The 18,106-nt window shown below is 33.8% G+C and overlaps 2 protein-coding genes across 2 annotated transcripts in view; both read left to right on the forward strand.

The window, feature by feature from the left end:
• Positions 1-18,106, forward strand: part of LOC115432728 (zinc finger protein 420-like) — a 597,943-nt gene that overhangs the window by 298,096 nt on the left and 281,741 nt on the right. The window lies entirely within an intron of this gene.
• LOC115436243 (arf-GAP with GTPase, ANK repeat and PH domain-containing protein 1-like) overlaps positions 1-18,106 on the forward strand; it is a 114,845-nt gene that overhangs the window by 10,423 nt on the left and 86,316 nt on the right. The window contains exons 2-3 of the mRNA XM_030159043.1: positions 13,030-13,088; positions 14,030-14,117. Of these exons, the coding sequence (XP_030014903.1) occupies positions 13,030-13,088; positions 14,030-14,117 (147 nt within the window). The remainder of the gene's footprint in view (positions 1-13,029; positions 13,089-14,029; positions 14,118-18,106) is intronic.

Consider the following 18,106-nt stretch of genomic DNA (forward strand, 5'->3'; position numbering starts at 1 on the left):
ATATTTTGCTTGTTTTATTCTCATTTTGCAAGTTTTTTTTTTTCTCATTTTACTCATATTTGTTCACTTTTGTGCATATTTCAAGTTTTATGCTTCATTTCTTTCTAATGTTTCAAGTTTCATGCTTCATTTCTTCCTATTTCAAGTATTTTGCCCATTTTATTCTCATTTTTCAAGAATTTTGCTCATTTTAATCAAATTTTTCAAGCATTTATTCTATTTTATTCTCATTTTGTACGTTTTTTTTTTTTTTTTTTTTTTTAATTTTCTCATTTTCTAATATTTGTTCTCTTTTCTGCCATATTCCAAGTTTTATGCTTAATTTCTTCCTCATTTTTTAAATATTTTGCTCATTACCTCCGCCAAAGAGGTTATGTTTTTGCCGGCGTTGGTTTGTCTGTCTGTCCGTGTGCAAGATAACTCAAAAAGTTATGGATGGATTTGAATGAAAATTTCAGGAAATGTTGATACTGACACAAGGAACCAATGATTAAATTTTGATGGCGATCGGGGTGGGGGGGGCACCGATCTGCCTTGGCGGAGGTCTGTGCTCTCCAAGTGCTTTTCTAGTTTTAGTCTCATTTTTCAAGAATTTTGCTCATTTTATACACATTTTTCAAGTATCTGTACTCATTTTATTCTCACTTTGTAATTTTTTTTTGTTTTTTTTATTTTCTCACTTTCTAGTATTTGTTCTCTTTGATGCCATATTCCAAGTTTTATGCTTAATTTCTTCCTCATTTTTCAAGTATATTGCTGGTTTTATTCTCATCTTATTCTGATCAGTGGTGGTGGTTTTATCGGTTTGCATCCTCCTGGTTTCTACTTATCATTCTGTCGGACATTGCCTCTTTCTCCGACACCTGCCGCCGTCGGTTCATCCAGATCTCCGGCGTCTCAGCTCAAGAACAGCTGTTTCACCAGCGAACGCCTCGCACAAGGAAAACCGTTGTGTTGAGGCCGGAACCGAAGCCGGGATTAGATGAATGTCGAAGCTCCGGTTCCATTTCCACAGTCAGGATTTAGATACAAGGCCGAGGAAAAAGGATGAACACGCAGCAAGTCCAAGAAAAAATTACTTAAAAAAAAGCTTAAAATGTGATAAAAGGGAACACATATTTGTAAAATGAGGAGAAAATTAAGAAAATACTTGGAAAAATGAGGAAAAAATGAACAAAAAGGCTTTGAAATATTGCACTAAAGTGCACCAATACTGAGCAAAATACTTGAAGAATGAGAAAGAAACCAAATAAATCTTGAAATATGGCATGAAATTGAACAAATACTTGTAAAATTAGAAGAAAATGAATAAAACACCTGAAAAATGAGGAAGAATGAACAAAATATTGTGAAATGTAAATCAAATGAGCAAAATACTTCAAAAATGAAGAAAAAAAAAAAACAGAAAACCCTTGAAAACAGATCAAATAGTTGTTTGTTCTGGAGGAAATGAGCAAAATACTTCAAAAATGGGAAAAAATTAACCAAAAACCTTGATAATTTTGGAAAAAATGAACAAAAAACCTTGAAATATGGCATAAAAGTGAACAAATACTTGTAAAGTGAAAACAAAAGCAGCAAAATACTTGAAAATTTTGGAAAAATTAAGCACGAAACTTGAAATTTGATGTAAAAGTGAAGAAATGTGGTGTTTTCTTGTTGGTTTTTGATTAATATTATAATCAGTTATGTTATGACATTATCTGTTTTTATGCTTTATTATGTATTTTACTTAAAAAAAAGCAAAAACTGAATTTTTTTTTTTTTTTTTTTTTCAATGAGGGATATCGATGAAAATGTTAAATGTCTTTACTGCTCGTACAAATAGAGAGGTCCTCAAATGCAGCGTCATGTCTCTGCATTGTTGAGGATGTCTGACGTTTGACCTTTGACCCCCGGTGTCTGGCTTTCGTTCATGTCACACTTTGTTGAGATCTGGTCATAACGTAACGAGGGCAGCGCTGATTAGAGCCCGAGGTCAGAACTCCGCCCACACACACACACCAGTGCACACAAGGCATTGTGGGTAAGAAGAAGCTTTTAATGTGGAAATATCAATGCGTGGTGAGGGTTGAGTAAACAGCATTTATGATCAAAGCAAAATACAGTGAAAAAAACATAATGTCACAAAAAAAAGAAACAAAAAACTTCATACTGGGAACAAAATTTGAGAAAATATGTAGATCACAAGAAGATGTGAAATGTAAAGAATAAAATGTATTTTTAAAAAAGTACGGGAACAACGGAAACAAAATGTAGGATCAGAACAAATACAATGTCATACAAGAAAAAGCAACGCAATATTGGAAACAATTTGATATTGGAATAAAATAAGCATGCAAAAAACTTTAGATTTTAAAAGTTTGTGATTTTAATAAAATCTAAAAACATTTAAACAAAATGTAACATTGTGAAAAAATGTAAGATCAGAACAAAATATAATAGTGCAAAAAAAATGTTATTGGAAACAAAATTTGAGGTTTGAAAAAAGGTAATGCTGAAAAAAATGTGACATTGAAACAAAACAAAAGATCAAAATATAAGATTGGAAAAAAATACTGGAAACAGAATTTGAGACTAGTGCAAAATATATTGCAAAAAGTATTATTGGGAATAAAATGTAAAACCAGAACAAATGTAAAATTGCGATAAAGTGACATCAGTTTGTCGCATTAAACTCTGGAAATAAAAACTGAAGAAAGCCTTGTTAATATTCTGTTTTAGCTGAAGTATGGGTTATTGTCGATGTAATTTTCTATTTTTAAATTAAATTCCCATCGAACTGTTATGCTGTTGAACAGAGTTGTGTCACAGTAACAGGTGTGTGTTGAACAGAGTTGTGTGACAGTAACAGAAGTGTGTTGAACATTCGACAGCTGTGTTTGTGTAGGTGTCGTTACCTGTCCAACAGGTTTAATTAACGGATAGAAACACACACTGTAAATACACAACATGCCTTCCAACGACGCCCGACAGGACGTTTATTAAAGAAAATGAACAAAATCGACTTAAACATGGATCTTCCAACACAGACAGATTCTAATCTAATACAGAAATATACAAAATACTGTTTATTATATCGTCACATATGTTCAAATATGCATTAAATCATTTAATAAGACCTGAAAGTCCAGCTTTTCTGCTTTATACAATCTTGAAGTATCATTAAATATAGTTTTTCCTGTTGTTTGGCCACATGAAGTATCTGAAAACTCTTAAATTATGGAAAAATATCAAGGTGAATTATATTTTAATTGAATAAAACATAAAATGAAAACATAATATCTATAAAAATGGTAAAAAGTGATATTTGGCTTGATATTATTATTTGTTTTAAATATTTTATTTACGAATGTATTTTTGTTGTTATTATTGTTATTTGATTATCATGAATTAGCTGATTTATTAATTTCGTTTGATTTAGTGATTTATTCTGAACATGCAATGAAATTTAACACATATGTGAACACGTAAAACATAAATAATGACACAAAAATCAACAATCAAGACAATCTTAGAAAGAAGAACAGCACAATAGTTTTATTTACATGCCCAAAAAGGGGTGGGAAGAAGTGCAATTTATTTAATCCCACCCCTTCTCCAATATATATTAATAATATATATTCATTAAAAGAAATAAGAACGTTTGTTTATAAAGTTTGTATTGTTTAGTCGACAAACACTAAATCACATCTGAAAATGTTCATCATGATAATTGTGATTATTTTTGAGTTCTACGATACATTTATTTGATCATCCTTTCACAAAAAAACATACAAATCCAATGGTTTTATCAGAAAACGGTCAATAAGAGTATAATGAAAGTCAAAAACACACAATATGTGTGTGTTTTCAGCCAACAGCCCTAACACCAGGGGCATTATGGGTAATGTGCAGGCGGTGTTTATGTTTCCCTGTGTTTTAAAGCGGGAACATAAACTGACGCTGATGGTCTTTGTGTTTCTGCTCATGATGAAAGTGTGTCGACGCTGCAGCCGATAAACAAACCACACATGAGTTTAGTTTACGAATCTGGAAACGGATGAAGTTACAGCGACGAGTTGAAAACACCGACATCGGCCCAGGCCTGGCTGTGATCGGATAAAATCCAACCCAACGCCATAAATACATATATTAGGTTATTAATCATGTCACTGTAGAGAAAGTAACAGGTTATGAGGATCATTTGGAATTTGAAAAAACAGAAGTTAATGTTAAAACGACTGTAAAATGAATGCGTTCTTTGTTACTAAATGACTGGAAATAAAACAACAAAATAACAAAATGAAACATCACAACAAAATATAATATGGCAAAAAAAAAAACAACCCAAATATTTTGGTATAACACAACCAAAATGTAACAAGAGACAAAATGGAGGCATGGAAACTCAGTTTAACGGAATGTACCTAAATGCAACATTTTGAGAAAATGTAAGACTGGAAACAGAACGTGACATCAGAACAAAATGTTCAAAACATTAATGAAATGTAGCATTAGATACATAAAAAATGAGCAAAACAGAACAATATCCAACAAAGTGTAGCATCGAAACAAAATGTAACATATCATCATCATAACATTGTACAAAGATGTAACGTTACAAAGAAGAAAATGTACAAAACAAACAAAATGTAGCAGTAGATGCAGCATCAAATCAAAACAAACTAGAGCTGTTTTTGTGTATCTAGGGGGCACTAAAGAGCACATTTTTGCACCTGTGGGGTTAATTTTTACATTTTATCAAATTTTTCGGCAGATGTGACGTGTGCCAAATTTGGTGAGTTTTTGAGCATGCTCAGGGGGTTAAAGTCCAGTTTAAAGTGGCAGTGGGAGAAATTTAACGACATCCGACAAAATGTAACATAACATCATCTTAACATTGTAAGAAAATGTAATGTTATAAACGAAAGGTAACATCAGAACAAAATGTACAAAAGATAAACAAAATGTACCATTTGATGCATTACATAAAATCAGAACAAAATATAACGTCGTCCAACAAAATATAACATCGTAACAAAATGTGACGTTACAAACAAAATGTAACATCATTACAACAGTGTAACAACATGTTAGTTTAGAAACAAAACAGAACTGCATAACAAAATGTCAGAAAAACTAGCTCGAACAAATGTCGGAAAGTGTAACAAAACATTCATTACACACCATAGTCTGAGCCTTTGGAACACTTATTAAATGACCTATATATGTATTTTATTTCTTTATTTGGTTAACAGTGACGTTGAGTTCAAGGTGTTCAGTTGTATATATATTTTTTATAATATTCTAAATGAACCAGTCCATGTGATGGTTTCCAGTCTTATCTCTTGGTAAAGTTTGTGGGGGTGTTTTCCAGTGTCGCTCGGCTGCTGTTGGTGTTTCTGAGGCGTGTTCATCTTCAGTTCAAACCAGTTCTACCCTCTGACGTGACTCAGATTCCAGTCGTGTTTCCATCCATATTGGAATTCCTCTCGTGCCTCGGGTTGTTTCCGTTGTGGCGTTCCAGTTTGTCGCGTGTTACTGATGACGTTGTCGTAAAAGGAGGCCGGTCCAGGTTGGACGAATTGTACCTAACCCCCGATGGGTCGTTTAGACGTTGATTCTGCTGCTTTTAAAATGACGTTTTCTAAGTGAACTGAACAAGATGCACATATTAAACATTATCACTTTATTTAAAGACTTTAATGAAAACAAAAACCCCACTGTTGTCCAACATTAACTTTATCAGCTTCTTCAATGAGAGTATTTTTTCTCATTTTGTCTCTTTTTAGTCCTACGGCCGAAGGGTCCGATGCACTATTAGTATCAGTTATCGTCCGTCCATCGTCTGTTCGTAAACAATTTTTCAAGAATCTTCTTCTCCGAAACCATCAGTCAGAATGACTTGATATTAGATGTGGAACATCTTTGGTGTAAGTTCTACCAAGTTTGTTCAAAGAATTGAGAAATATTGATTTTTGAATTTTTTTTATGGATTTTTGAAATATTAAAACTCCCCATTGGTTTATGATGGGACACTTTCAAAAGTGCTACAACTTGAAAACAGTTGAAGATATTGATCTAATTACTATTGGCAATAGATAGGAAGTCAAATATGGGCTTTCATTTGGTGCTGTGACCTTTGACCTTGAGTGACCTTGAAAGGTCAAACAAATGTCAATTAATGTCTTTAAATATGCAGTTGGACTACAGGACCCTTGGTCCTATTTTTTATCAGCATAAATGTGAATAATTTGACACTACTGGAAGAAGTGATGGATGTTTTCCACTATTTTCATAAATGAAATCAAATAAAATATCTTCATAACATCAGAAAATATCCCACAAATGAGTTTATATCATGAATAACAGTGGTTTATTTCCAGTTGCATCATTTGGGACAAAAAAAAATTTCAAGGGCTTTTGCAGCTTTAAAACATGAATATTTTTGTTTTGTGCCACTGAATTCTGATGCAAACTGATGTCAATGAACTACAGTGGATTACAGAAGTAAAGTGGAGGGAAAGTAATCAAAGAGAAATTAAAGATTGGAAACAGAATTTGACATCATAACATGCAAAAAAACATATGAAAATGTAACAGAACATCATAATAGTAGTCACTTTTCCATTGGGCATCTGCGCAAAACTTCACCGATATTTACTAAATGTTGAAAAAACAGATGTGTGTAATGTCGGTTTTTCCATTAAATCACAAATGCGATAATTTGTTTATATATTATCACAAGATGACATGAGAAGTCGTTCCATAAACATAGCAACGAACATAAATATGGTGTTGATTTACGGATATATTCATTATTATTTTGTATTACCCCTCTATCTCGTACTAAATTCAAAAATGATTGGGTTTCCTGGTGTGTCCACACACACTGCAACATATTTCTTTTAAAACTCTTCTTCTTCGTTTGTTGTAACGTCTGTCAACATTTTTTTTTTTTTTTTTTTATTCACCAGACTCTAGTTGTGGAAAAAGGTCTTTCCATTGCAGTTTTGTGTGATATACCAATTGTGCTCTGTCGGAAAAACCACCTCTTGCCAACACAAAAACTTTTAATCGAAAAACAAGAGTTCTGGCGAAATTGTTGTTTTTCCATCAGGTACATTTTTATGCACAAGTAATATTTGCGCAATTTGAGGGTCAATGGAAAAGTGACTAGTGTAAGAATATGTAACAGTTTAAATGAAAGGTAATGTCGGAACAAAAATCTAACAAATCAACAAAATGTAACATCTGACCAAGACTGTAACAAAATGTGACATTAGAAACGAAACTTAAAATCAGAACAAAATGTTTGAAACATTAGTAAATTTGACAAAATGTAGCAATTAAAACTAAATGGCTTTTTCCACTATCTTCTTCAATAAAATCCAACAAAATAATGTCATAACATCAGGAAAATATCCAACAAATGAGTTTATAATGGACTGAAGAAGTTAAGTTTGGAAATAGTCGGTGAATAGCATCAGTGTTTCTAGGATGATGTGCATTTTTTCAGAAATTTACCAGTTTTACATCGTCGTGTTTGAGATAAAACCTCTCATTTATTTCCTGTTCATTTGTTTTTCATTCTTTTAGGGTCAACTTTCTTCCATTTGTCGTTGTTCATCCTCGTCTTTATTCGTCTTTTTCTTTTTTTGCTTTATTTTAACAGGCTTTGCTTTAGTCTCCGGCTGTATTTGCTATTAAACTAAAGTAGGATTAAAGAATCTAAAGCAGGATTTTAAAGGGGTTTTGTGAAGGTGAAGATGTTCCTGCTGGAAGGTGGAGGCTCGGTTCCCTCGTTCATGTTTCATGTAAAAATAGAGCGAATCAAAGAGAATTAATGATGCACATGATCCTCCTCCTCCTCTTCCTCACGAGAAAGCGAAACAGTCCCTCGACTCTCGCTCTCGTTTCCGAGTTTTTCGTCCCTCGGAGACGACAGAGTGTCCTCGTCATCCTCGTCATCTTCATCTCCATCCATCTGTCGTCTCCGTCCTCATTTCGTTTCGGTTTCTCTTCATTACTCAGCGTTTGGTCGGTTTTGGAAGCAGCCGAATCAGCCTTTATCTGTGGAGGTTTTCTGCAAACGTCTGTGGAACGTTTTAGAATAACACTAATTATTTATGCAGCCTAGTTTTCCTTTCCATAAAAAGGGAATGTCGGATGGGAACATCAGTCAAATCACATCAAAATAACTTTATTTATACATGGACAAATGACGAAGGTTTAAAGGTTTAGTACCAACATAAAGAGAAAAAGCAAGACAATGTTAAAGTCAGCAGCAGTTTCGTAGATAAAGCATCAGGTAAATGGAGACAGAAAATAGAAACGCAAGAAAAGAAAATGCAAATTGGAAAAAACAAAATTAAAATAGAAAATATAATTCAGGGAATCAGCGTCAGGATATCCAACTCTACGAGGCTGTTTTCCGGAATTGTGTTTTGGTCGTTTGGGTTTGGAGAATTCTCCGAAATTCCAGGTTTCTCAACTGGTGGGTCGTGACCCATAGGTGGGTCGCGGTGTTGTTGTGAATAGGTCGCAGAGTGTGTAGTTAAAAGTGCATATCTGAAAAACCAAGGTATTTTAATTGCTTCATTTTGGTGATTAGCAAATCAGCTGCATCACTTTTACGACATTTTTGTCTTTTTGCATATTTTACCTAATTTTCCTCTTGTGTTTTTCATAACATTTTTGTTTTGTTATGTCTTTTACCTCATTTTTGTCTTGTGGCATCTTTTACAACATTTTCACTTTGGTTTGTCTTTTACCTAATTTTCATCTTTTTACATCTTTTATGACATTTTCGTCTTCTTGCATCTTATACATCATTTTCATCTTGTTGCACCTTTTATGTAATTTTAGACTTTTTGCATCTGTTACATTTTTGCTTTGTTTTGTCTTTTACTTCATTTTTGTCTTTTTGCATCTTTTATGTAGTTTTAGTCTTTTTGCGTTGTTTACAACATTTTTGTTCTGTTTTGTCTTCTGTTCCATCATTTTCATCTTTGTACATCTTTTATGACATTTTCATCTTGTTGTGTCTTATATATCATTTTCGTCTTGTTGCGTCTTTTTATGTCATTTTACTCTTTTTGTGTCTTTTACATCATTTTCGTGTTGCGTCTTTTATGTAGTTTGAGTCTGCGTTGTTTACAACATGTTCGCTCTGTTTCGTCTTTTCCCTCATTTTCATCTTTTTACATATTTTATGATATTTTCATCTTGTTGTGTCTTATATATCATTTTCATCTTGTTGCGTCTTTTATGTAGTTTTAGTCTTTTTGCGTCTTTTACATCCTTTTCGTCTTGTTGCGTGTTTTATGTAGTTATAGCCTTTTTGTGTCTTTTTATGTCATTTTTGTCTTTTTGCGTCTTTTACATCCTTTTTTTCTTGTTGTGTCTTTTTATGTCACTTTAGTCTTTTTGCGTCTTTTGCATCATTTTCGTCGTATTGCGTCTTTTATGTAGTTTTAGACTTTTTGTGTCTTTTCCGACATTTTTGTCTTGTTGCGTCTTTTATGTAGTTTTAGTCTTCTTGCGTTGTTTACAATATTTTCGCTGTTTCATCTTTTCCCTCATTTTCATCTTTTTACATCTTTTACGACATTTTCATCTTGTTGCATCTTATCCATCATTTTTGTCTTCTTGCGTCTTTTACGTAGTTTTACACTTTTTGTGTCTTCTCCCTCATTTTCGTCTCCCCCTTGGGCATCATGTACATAAAAGTCCAGACGGTTTGGACCGCCCCTTTAACCTGTCAATCAGACGCGGTCCTGGACTCGTCGTTATCACCCCCATTCCACCACCCCCCCCCCCCCCCGTCACCAAGACCGACCGGGGAACTGGAGGCCCCCAAAAACAGGAAGCAGCTGGGTCAACATCCTGCCTGGCACAGAAAGGGAGGGATCGGCCTGAGACAGGAGGGCGTTTGTAAAAACCTCAACAATGTCCCCCTGTGTGAGGCAGTCGACCAATAGGAATGCACCGACTCTCGCCATCAGAGGAAGGGGAAAAACCGCCTTGATTTGCCGTTATCTCTGCCTCTGTGGTTTTTAAAGCGTCTTGTAACAAAGCAGACAATGTGAGATCATCGCTGTGGGTTTGTTCGAGGCTTTTAACACTCCTCGGCCGGTCTGCACTGATGCATTATGGGTCTGGAGGCTGACACAGATTTGGAATATGTAGAATGGGTTCACATTTTCAGAAGCTGATGTAAAAACTATGGTAAAATTAATATTTTTTAAATTACTTTAAATGACTATGAATAAAAGCATGACATTGAAACAAAATGCAGCATCAGAACAAAATATAATTTGGCAATAAATAAATAAAAATATTGGCATAACATTGGAACAAAATGTAGCAAAACATCAAACTGGAACAAAATGTAAGGTCAAATACAAGACCTACCATCAGAAACAAAATGTAACTTCAGAGAAAAAATGGAGGCATGGAAACACAGTTTAACAGAATATACCTAAACGCAACATTGTGAGCAAATGTAAGATTGGAAACAGAATGTGACATCAGAACAAAATGTAAGAAAACACAACAAAATGTAACTTAATAACATTGTAACAAAACGTAACATTAGAAACAAAACATAACATCACAACAAAACGTAACCAAATGTGTAAAATATAATGTCTAACAAAACATAACTTTGTAATGAAATGTTGGCTCGGAAACACAATTTGATATCCGAACAAACTGTAACAAAACAACAAAATCAAAGAAAATGTAACACTTTCCGACAAAATATAACATTGTAATAATATGTAAGATCAGGCACGAAATTTGATGTTAGAACAAATATAACAAAACATAATGTATCGTAAGTATAACAAATGTAACATTATAATGACGTTCTAACAAAACATAACAATTAAAGAAAATGTAACATCATAACAACATTGTAGCAAAACAGACAATGTGTGAGTGTCATTGTGGGGTTGTCAGAGGCTTTTAATGCTCATCGGCCGGTTTGCACAGTTGCATTGTGGGTCTGGAGGCTGACACAGATTTCTGCTGATGAATAAGTAAAACAGGGCTGCGGGCTTTAAGTGGAACTGGCCCAGTGGCCTATTTAACCCAGAGACAGCGACGACCAGGCATCAGTAGATGTCGACTGGACGACTGTCAGTGGAAAACTGCTTTGTTTGGTTTTATATTCGTCCATAAACAAACTGCTTACAGTTTACAAATGCCCTTGAAAGCAGCGTTGATGTTCTCGCTGTTAAAATCTGCTCGCAAGGATTCAGTTTGACTCCTTCTACAGGTCGACCAGTTTAACGACCGATGTTAAAAACAGTCGTCCACAACAGGAAAATCCCGATAACCCTCGAAAACACAGACATTTAAACAGGTCTGAAATGAACTACTTTCACTCAAGAACATCGTAACTGTTGAGCTGAACATCTTACTCAAAGGAATCCATCATTTAATGTGAACCTGAACATCAGTGTAGTTGCGGCTGATTATTATTCGGATTATTTTCCCTTAAACCATCAGCTCCAACTTCTTCTAAAAAAAGAAAATTTTGGAATCCAAGCTCAGACTTCAGGTGTTACCCTACAAAAACCTAAATCTTACCAAGTGTATTTTTCTCATTTCTAGTCCAAATATCTCATCACACTTAAACTATGACAGAATCACCTAACGAGGAACTTTTCAGTGAGATATAAGAATTTATTTTAGACAATAGATCTGGAAAATCTTATTTCAAGAAATCGTACCAAGATCATTTTCACTTGTGCCATTGGCAGATTAATTTTTTTTTTGCTTAATTTAAGATTTTTTTTTGTTTTTGCTTAATTCAAGCAAAATGATAATAATAATAATAATAATAATAGTAATAATAATAATAATAATAATAATAATAATAATGATAATAATAATGATAATAATAATAATCTGCTAATGGAACAAGTGAAAATGATCTTGGTAAGATTTCTTGAAATCAGATTTTCCAGATCTATTGTCTAAAAATAAGTTCTTATATCTCACTGAAAAGTTACTTGTTAGGTGATTATGTCCTAATTTAAGTGTGATGACATATTTTGACTTGAAATGAGAAAAAACACTAGATTTTTTCCAGTGTATAACAAGAAAACATCAACGTTAATCAGTTAGAATGGCAGAACATCCATAAAATTAAGCAATATCAGGGTTTCTGTGGGTCATTAAAAAGCATTAAACGTCATTAAATTGATTTTGTGAAAATTAAAGTCTTAAATGGTATTAAAAATCATTAAATTCTATGTCCAGAGGTATTAGAAAATTAAATACACTTGACTGGAGAAAAAAAGTATTGTTATTCACGATTTATTTTGATTGTGCAAACATTTAATCATTTTGATCGGAGGTATAGTGTGATGATTGACAGGCGGAACCCTTTAATTGACTATTATTTATGGCCGATGCACGAAGTCACAACACCAGATGCTTGGAATGCAATGTGCTGTGAGCGTGTTCATGCTGTGGCGAAAGAGCAGAGGGAATATTAGCAAATGTCAGAAAAATGGAAAAATGAGAAGTAACTGGAGGAGGAACTCTTTAGAACCTGGTTAAAGCCTGTCGACAGTAAACCAATAACATTTTATATCAAACTATCTGCAGTTGGACATGGACATTAAATTTGTTTAAAGTGGCATTTAAAAGCATTAAATTAGATTTGCTGATACCTGCAGGAACCCTGAATATCTAGATTTATCGCCCAGCTCTAATTGAAGTCGAGTTCAATATTAAAAAGGTTAAAAACAAAAGAAAAATTCACTTTGGTTTGATTGATGTTCTCCACAGAGAGCGGAGATGACCAAACCCCGAGTAAAAAATATGAAACCCTCCCTTTATTTAAACCACAAAGAAGTCAGTTGTTTTCATTCATATCATCTACCTCTATCTCTTTCTTCTTTCTGTTTTCTTCTCGAGTCACTGAACTCGAACGTATCAGCTGATGTCAAATTTCCCCGCCGCCCCTGAAGGCATCGTGTGCTGGGGTTGGTGGACTGACAACTTTGTGTTTCCTGTTTTCTGTTTCAGATGCGTTCGTGAACAGTCAGGAATGGACACTGAGCCGAACGGTACCAGAGCTGAAAGTGGTGAGTTCAGGAACCTCTGGGATTTATGGGAAATTACACAACACTCACATCCAGAGCTGAACTTCAGTTTGAGTGTTATCACTGAAACGGCCAGATTCACCTTTGCTCCAGACAAACAAACAAAAATCTGTAAAATCCAGAACTTTGGTCTTGATTTGGTTTAAATCTCTGTTTGTATCATATCTTTACAGATCCAGTTCTTTGGTTTTATCACTGGAATAGACTGTTGTGGAGTCAAAATAAATCTACACTGGAAAAGAAACCAAATTTTACATTCAAAATACAAATAAGCTGCAAATGTCATCCTTTATGCCTAAAAAAAAAAAAAAAAAAAAAAAAAAAAAAATGCTTGTTCAGCTTCTTCAACAGGAGGCTTTTTCTCATTTTGTCTTTTTTTATCTGTGTTAAAGTGAATAAGTTGGTATCACAGGACATTTTCCACTATTTTCTTACATTAAGTCAAATAAAATAGCTTCATACCATTAGAAAATATCCAACAAATGACTTTATAACTTGAGTACCAGTTTCATCATTTGGCAGAAAAAAGTATGACTATTTTCAAGTACTTTTGCGGCCTTAAAGCAGCTGGAATATCTTTGTTTTACGCCACTGAATCCTGATGCAAATATTATCCTTTTTGGCTAAAAAAATGTAGGACGTAATGACAATTGACTGTCTAAAGAGAATTGTATGAAACATTAAAACCATGTTTTTTCTTGTTAAATTAGTGATGGTGTGTTTTAGTTTGTAGTCAAACCTTAATTTACGTTACTTTTGCATCATAAAAATGGTAGATGAGTTTTAATGAAAAGAAGTAAAGAGAAGAAATATGTAGTGAAAAGCTTGTTAAAGTTGTCAAAAACAACCTCCAGAAAGTTTATAAAGTCTGGATCGAACCTGAATGAAGATGTGGGTAAACTGTTAAACATCTTGTCCTGCAGGGCATTGTGGGTAACCTGGCAAGCGGGAAGTCGGCGCTGGTCCACCGGTATCTGACGGGGACGTACGTCCAGGAGGAGTCGCCCGAAGGTGAGTCAGATCCGGTCCAACCCGGTTTGTGTTCGGATCTGGCTGAATCTGGTTTATACGGAGTTGAAATAACGGCATCAAGCACAAGGAAGTGAAGTCCATTAACACATATGTTGCACATATTTCACATCTATAATTAAAGCATCGTCCTCTGGGTTTTGAAATCTGTCGAGTCCTCGGCGGCGGCTCGTTTCTGCCATATTCACTATGTTTTATTAAAGCTGTTCTGTTGTAGAAGTACAGTCGTTTAATATTTAACAACCTGAACTCAGACTCAGAATAAACTCTGTAGAGCGGAGGACGATGATCTGGTCTCAGTTTAATATGGAGTCGGTCCATCCTCTGCAGCTACAGCAGCTTCAACTCCTCTAGAAATGTTTGGTCATTCCTCTAGAAGTGCATTTGTGAGGTGAAAATGAACAAAAAAAATGTAGATGATGGGCAAAATTCACCAAAAAACCCCAAAACTTACCAAAATGTTCAACGAAAAGAACAAAAATGACCAAAATAATCAACAAAATACACATAAAGAGAACCAAAAAACTTACCGATATACTAAACAAAATGAATAGTTATGATGAAAAATAAAAATATGACCAAACTATGAATGAAAATGACAGAAATGACCAACAGAATGAACAAAAATGATTAGGTCAGGTTTATTTTATATAATACATTTAAAACAACGTGAAGTGGCCAAAGCGCTGTAAAAATCTGTAGGCTCAAATATAAGACATACTAAAACTATTGAAATAAGAATAAATACAAGATTTAATAAAACTATTAAAATAAGAGTAAATACAAGATAGACTGAAACTAGTAAAATAAGAATAAATACAAGATAAACAAAAACACTAAACTACATTAAAATAATGAGCAAAATTAATTAAAAAAAAAAAAAAAAAAAGTTCGACGAAAAGAACGAAAATGACCAAAATAATGAGCAAAATTTACAAAAAAGAACAAGAACTCACCAATATAGTAACAAAATTATCAACAATGATAGAAAAGAAAAAATACAACCGAACAATGAATGAAAATGACAAAAATGATTAACAGAATGAACAAAAATGACTCAGTCAAGTTCATTTATACAGTGCATTTAAAACAACGTGAAGTGTCCAAAGTGCTGTTAAATCTGCAGATTCAAAATAAAATAAGTAAAATAAGATTAAATACAAGATATACTAAAACACTAACACCAAACTAGACTAAAATAATGAGCAAAATTAACAAAAAAAGAACCTAAAAATTACAAATGTGTGAAACAAAATGAAGAATAGTGATCGAAAAGAAAAACTATGACCAAACAATGAATGAAAATGACCAACAGAATGAACAAAAATGTCGCATTGCAATGACGTAAAGGTTGGATAAATGGAACTGGCTGTTCAGACTGAAGTCACATTGCAGAATATCAGATACGTATCAGATTTAGGACCACATATGACAGTGGTCTGGGTTGGATAAGTGCTGTTCAAACTGTCTTTAACAGATACAGGTCACACATGGGCTAAATAATTGGATCTGGGCCACATTTACCTGCAGTGTGAACGGAGCCTTACACTTACACAGACTCAATAGGAGCCAAGGTTCTAATAGTTCTGGACTTTTCATTATAGTTTAGTTTTATTTAGTTTGGACTTTTTCCTCTAATTCTTAGTTTTAACTAGTTTTTAAAGCAGGTTTGCTAGTTTTTATTAGTTTTTTTTTTTTTTTCTAAATGCTTAGTTTTAGTGTAGTTTTAATATTACTTTGAATTTTTTCGTATCTTTTCTCTTTCTCGCTGTCATATTCTAATAAATCCCATTCAGGACTCTGCTGTTTTCCCCCAACTTTAGTCTCCATGTTTCCAGATTCATATCAATCCGACATTGACAAAGATGAAAACAAGGGGAATTTTATCCATATTTCTAATATGTTTTAGTTACTTTTGTAAGCACACAGTACAGTTTGTTAGTTATCTTTTCTTTTTTTTTTTTTAATTATAGTTTTTATTTATTTCAGTTCACAAAAATGTTTTTTCAGTTCTAGTTTTTGTCATTTCGTTAGCTTTCGTTAATGATCATGACCTTGGTAGGAGCTCAGGTGGCGGCGTTTGTACATAAATGTGACGCCGCTGCCTTGAAAGCACCAAAATCAGCACATCCCACCGTTTCAATCCCATCAACCCTCGCTGCATCTTTGATCTGGATTCTTGGCCGTCGAGGAGGCGGTGATTCCACTCCAATTAGAAAACAGAAAGGAAACGCTCTTTGAAACGGTTGCATAAGCGCAAAGAAATAAACGGCGCTCGCTGTGGATTCCCGGAGGCTAAAAATACGCCGCCGCCCGGGTTCCCATGGCCGGCGACTGGGAGAGGAGACCACGAAACCACCCAAACCAGGACTATTCTGAGACTGACTGCAGATCCATTCAAATAAAACATCTACAACATGAAACATGAGTTTTACAGCAAAATATCTGCGTGAAATAGTCCAGTTTACAGTCATACATGGATAAAATACAGATATGTCCCTAAAAATCTGAATAGAAGTAGAATAAAATTACATTAGTCTTGTCTGTTCAGTCCGTCAGCACTGGAAAATGAATAATAATATCACTGAGTTTTAACATTTTCCTGTATTTTTTGTGTTAAAATGAATGAATGTTTTATTTCGGACGAATAAAAATCACAGTCACCAGCAACTAAACCAACATAACATTAAAAAATATATATATGTGAAATATAAACCCATATATGTACAGTTGGCTTTAATTTCTAATTATATACAATTCTACTTGAAATTCATACTATACATGATTATCTTAATTCTGTGGGTTTTTTTATACCAGCAAAAATCCCCTTTTTTCTTCAGTAAATTCAAAGTTTGTCTAATTTTTCAAGGTTATTTATTCTTTTGATCGTTTATTTTATTGCTATAATGACTCAAGACTCAACTTTATTCCAAAATATGCGTTTTTTTTTTTTTTACTAAAACTATTTGATATATATATATATATATATATATATACACACACACACACACACACACACATACATATATATATATATATATATATATATATATATATATATATATATATATGTATGTGTGTGTGTGTGTGTGTGTGTATATATATATATATATATATATATATATATGCCTTGAGAAAATGGCACATATAACATTAATTGTAATGAGACAGTGTAAATTCAAGTGTATTTACCTGCATTTACAATATTTTGTTTGAGTCAACACAATTTTCTAAAAAACAACTTCAAATAATTGGACACATTTACACGATCACTAAACAAACGGTTCATCTGATGGATTTTTTGTTTTTACTCAGGGTTTAGTCAGCACCACTCGTCATGTAAACATCAATTAAACCAAACTCAACAGTTTCCAGATCTTTTTCTTTAGTTTTTAGCATTTTTTAAGGTTATTTATTATTTTAATCATTTGTTTTCTTGCTTTGACAAGTGAAAACTGAACCAAATATGTGTTTTGTTTTGTTTTTTACTAAACCATTTGCTACATATGCCTGGAAAAAACTGTAAATAGTAAATGACATAAAATAATGCTGCAGGTAAAATCAGTTTCCGTGAATGTTAATGGTTTAAGTAGTAAAATTCAACTACAAAACCAAAGTAAAAGTACTTTTACATTTGGAAAAGTAACCCAGTCCCAACATTCCAAAGTAAAAACCTGTCAAATATTCACCGTTTTTAACTCGCATGCTTTTCAAACCGCCGTGCTGTCCCTGAACACACCACGGCCCATGTGAGGATACAGTTTGTGCTGCGTTCGGGGGGGTTTGTATAAACGGAAATGCCCCCGAAAACCAAAATAGTCGAAGTGAAGCCGAGTGTTTGAGCGGCAGCACATGGAATCCATTAAAACAGAAAAAACTCTCTGGTCGGGAAATCACCCACAGCTTCCAAACCCACGCCCACATCGCCATCGATACGCCGCCGTTTCCCAGGGAGACGGGCAGCCAATCAC

This window comes from Sphaeramia orbicularis, chromosome 2 (genome assembly GCF_902148855.1).
Source record: "Sphaeramia orbicularis chromosome 2, fSphaOr1.1, whole genome shotgun sequence".
NCBI lineage: Eukaryota > Metazoa > Chordata > Actinopteri > Kurtiformes > Apogonidae > Sphaeramia > Sphaeramia orbicularis.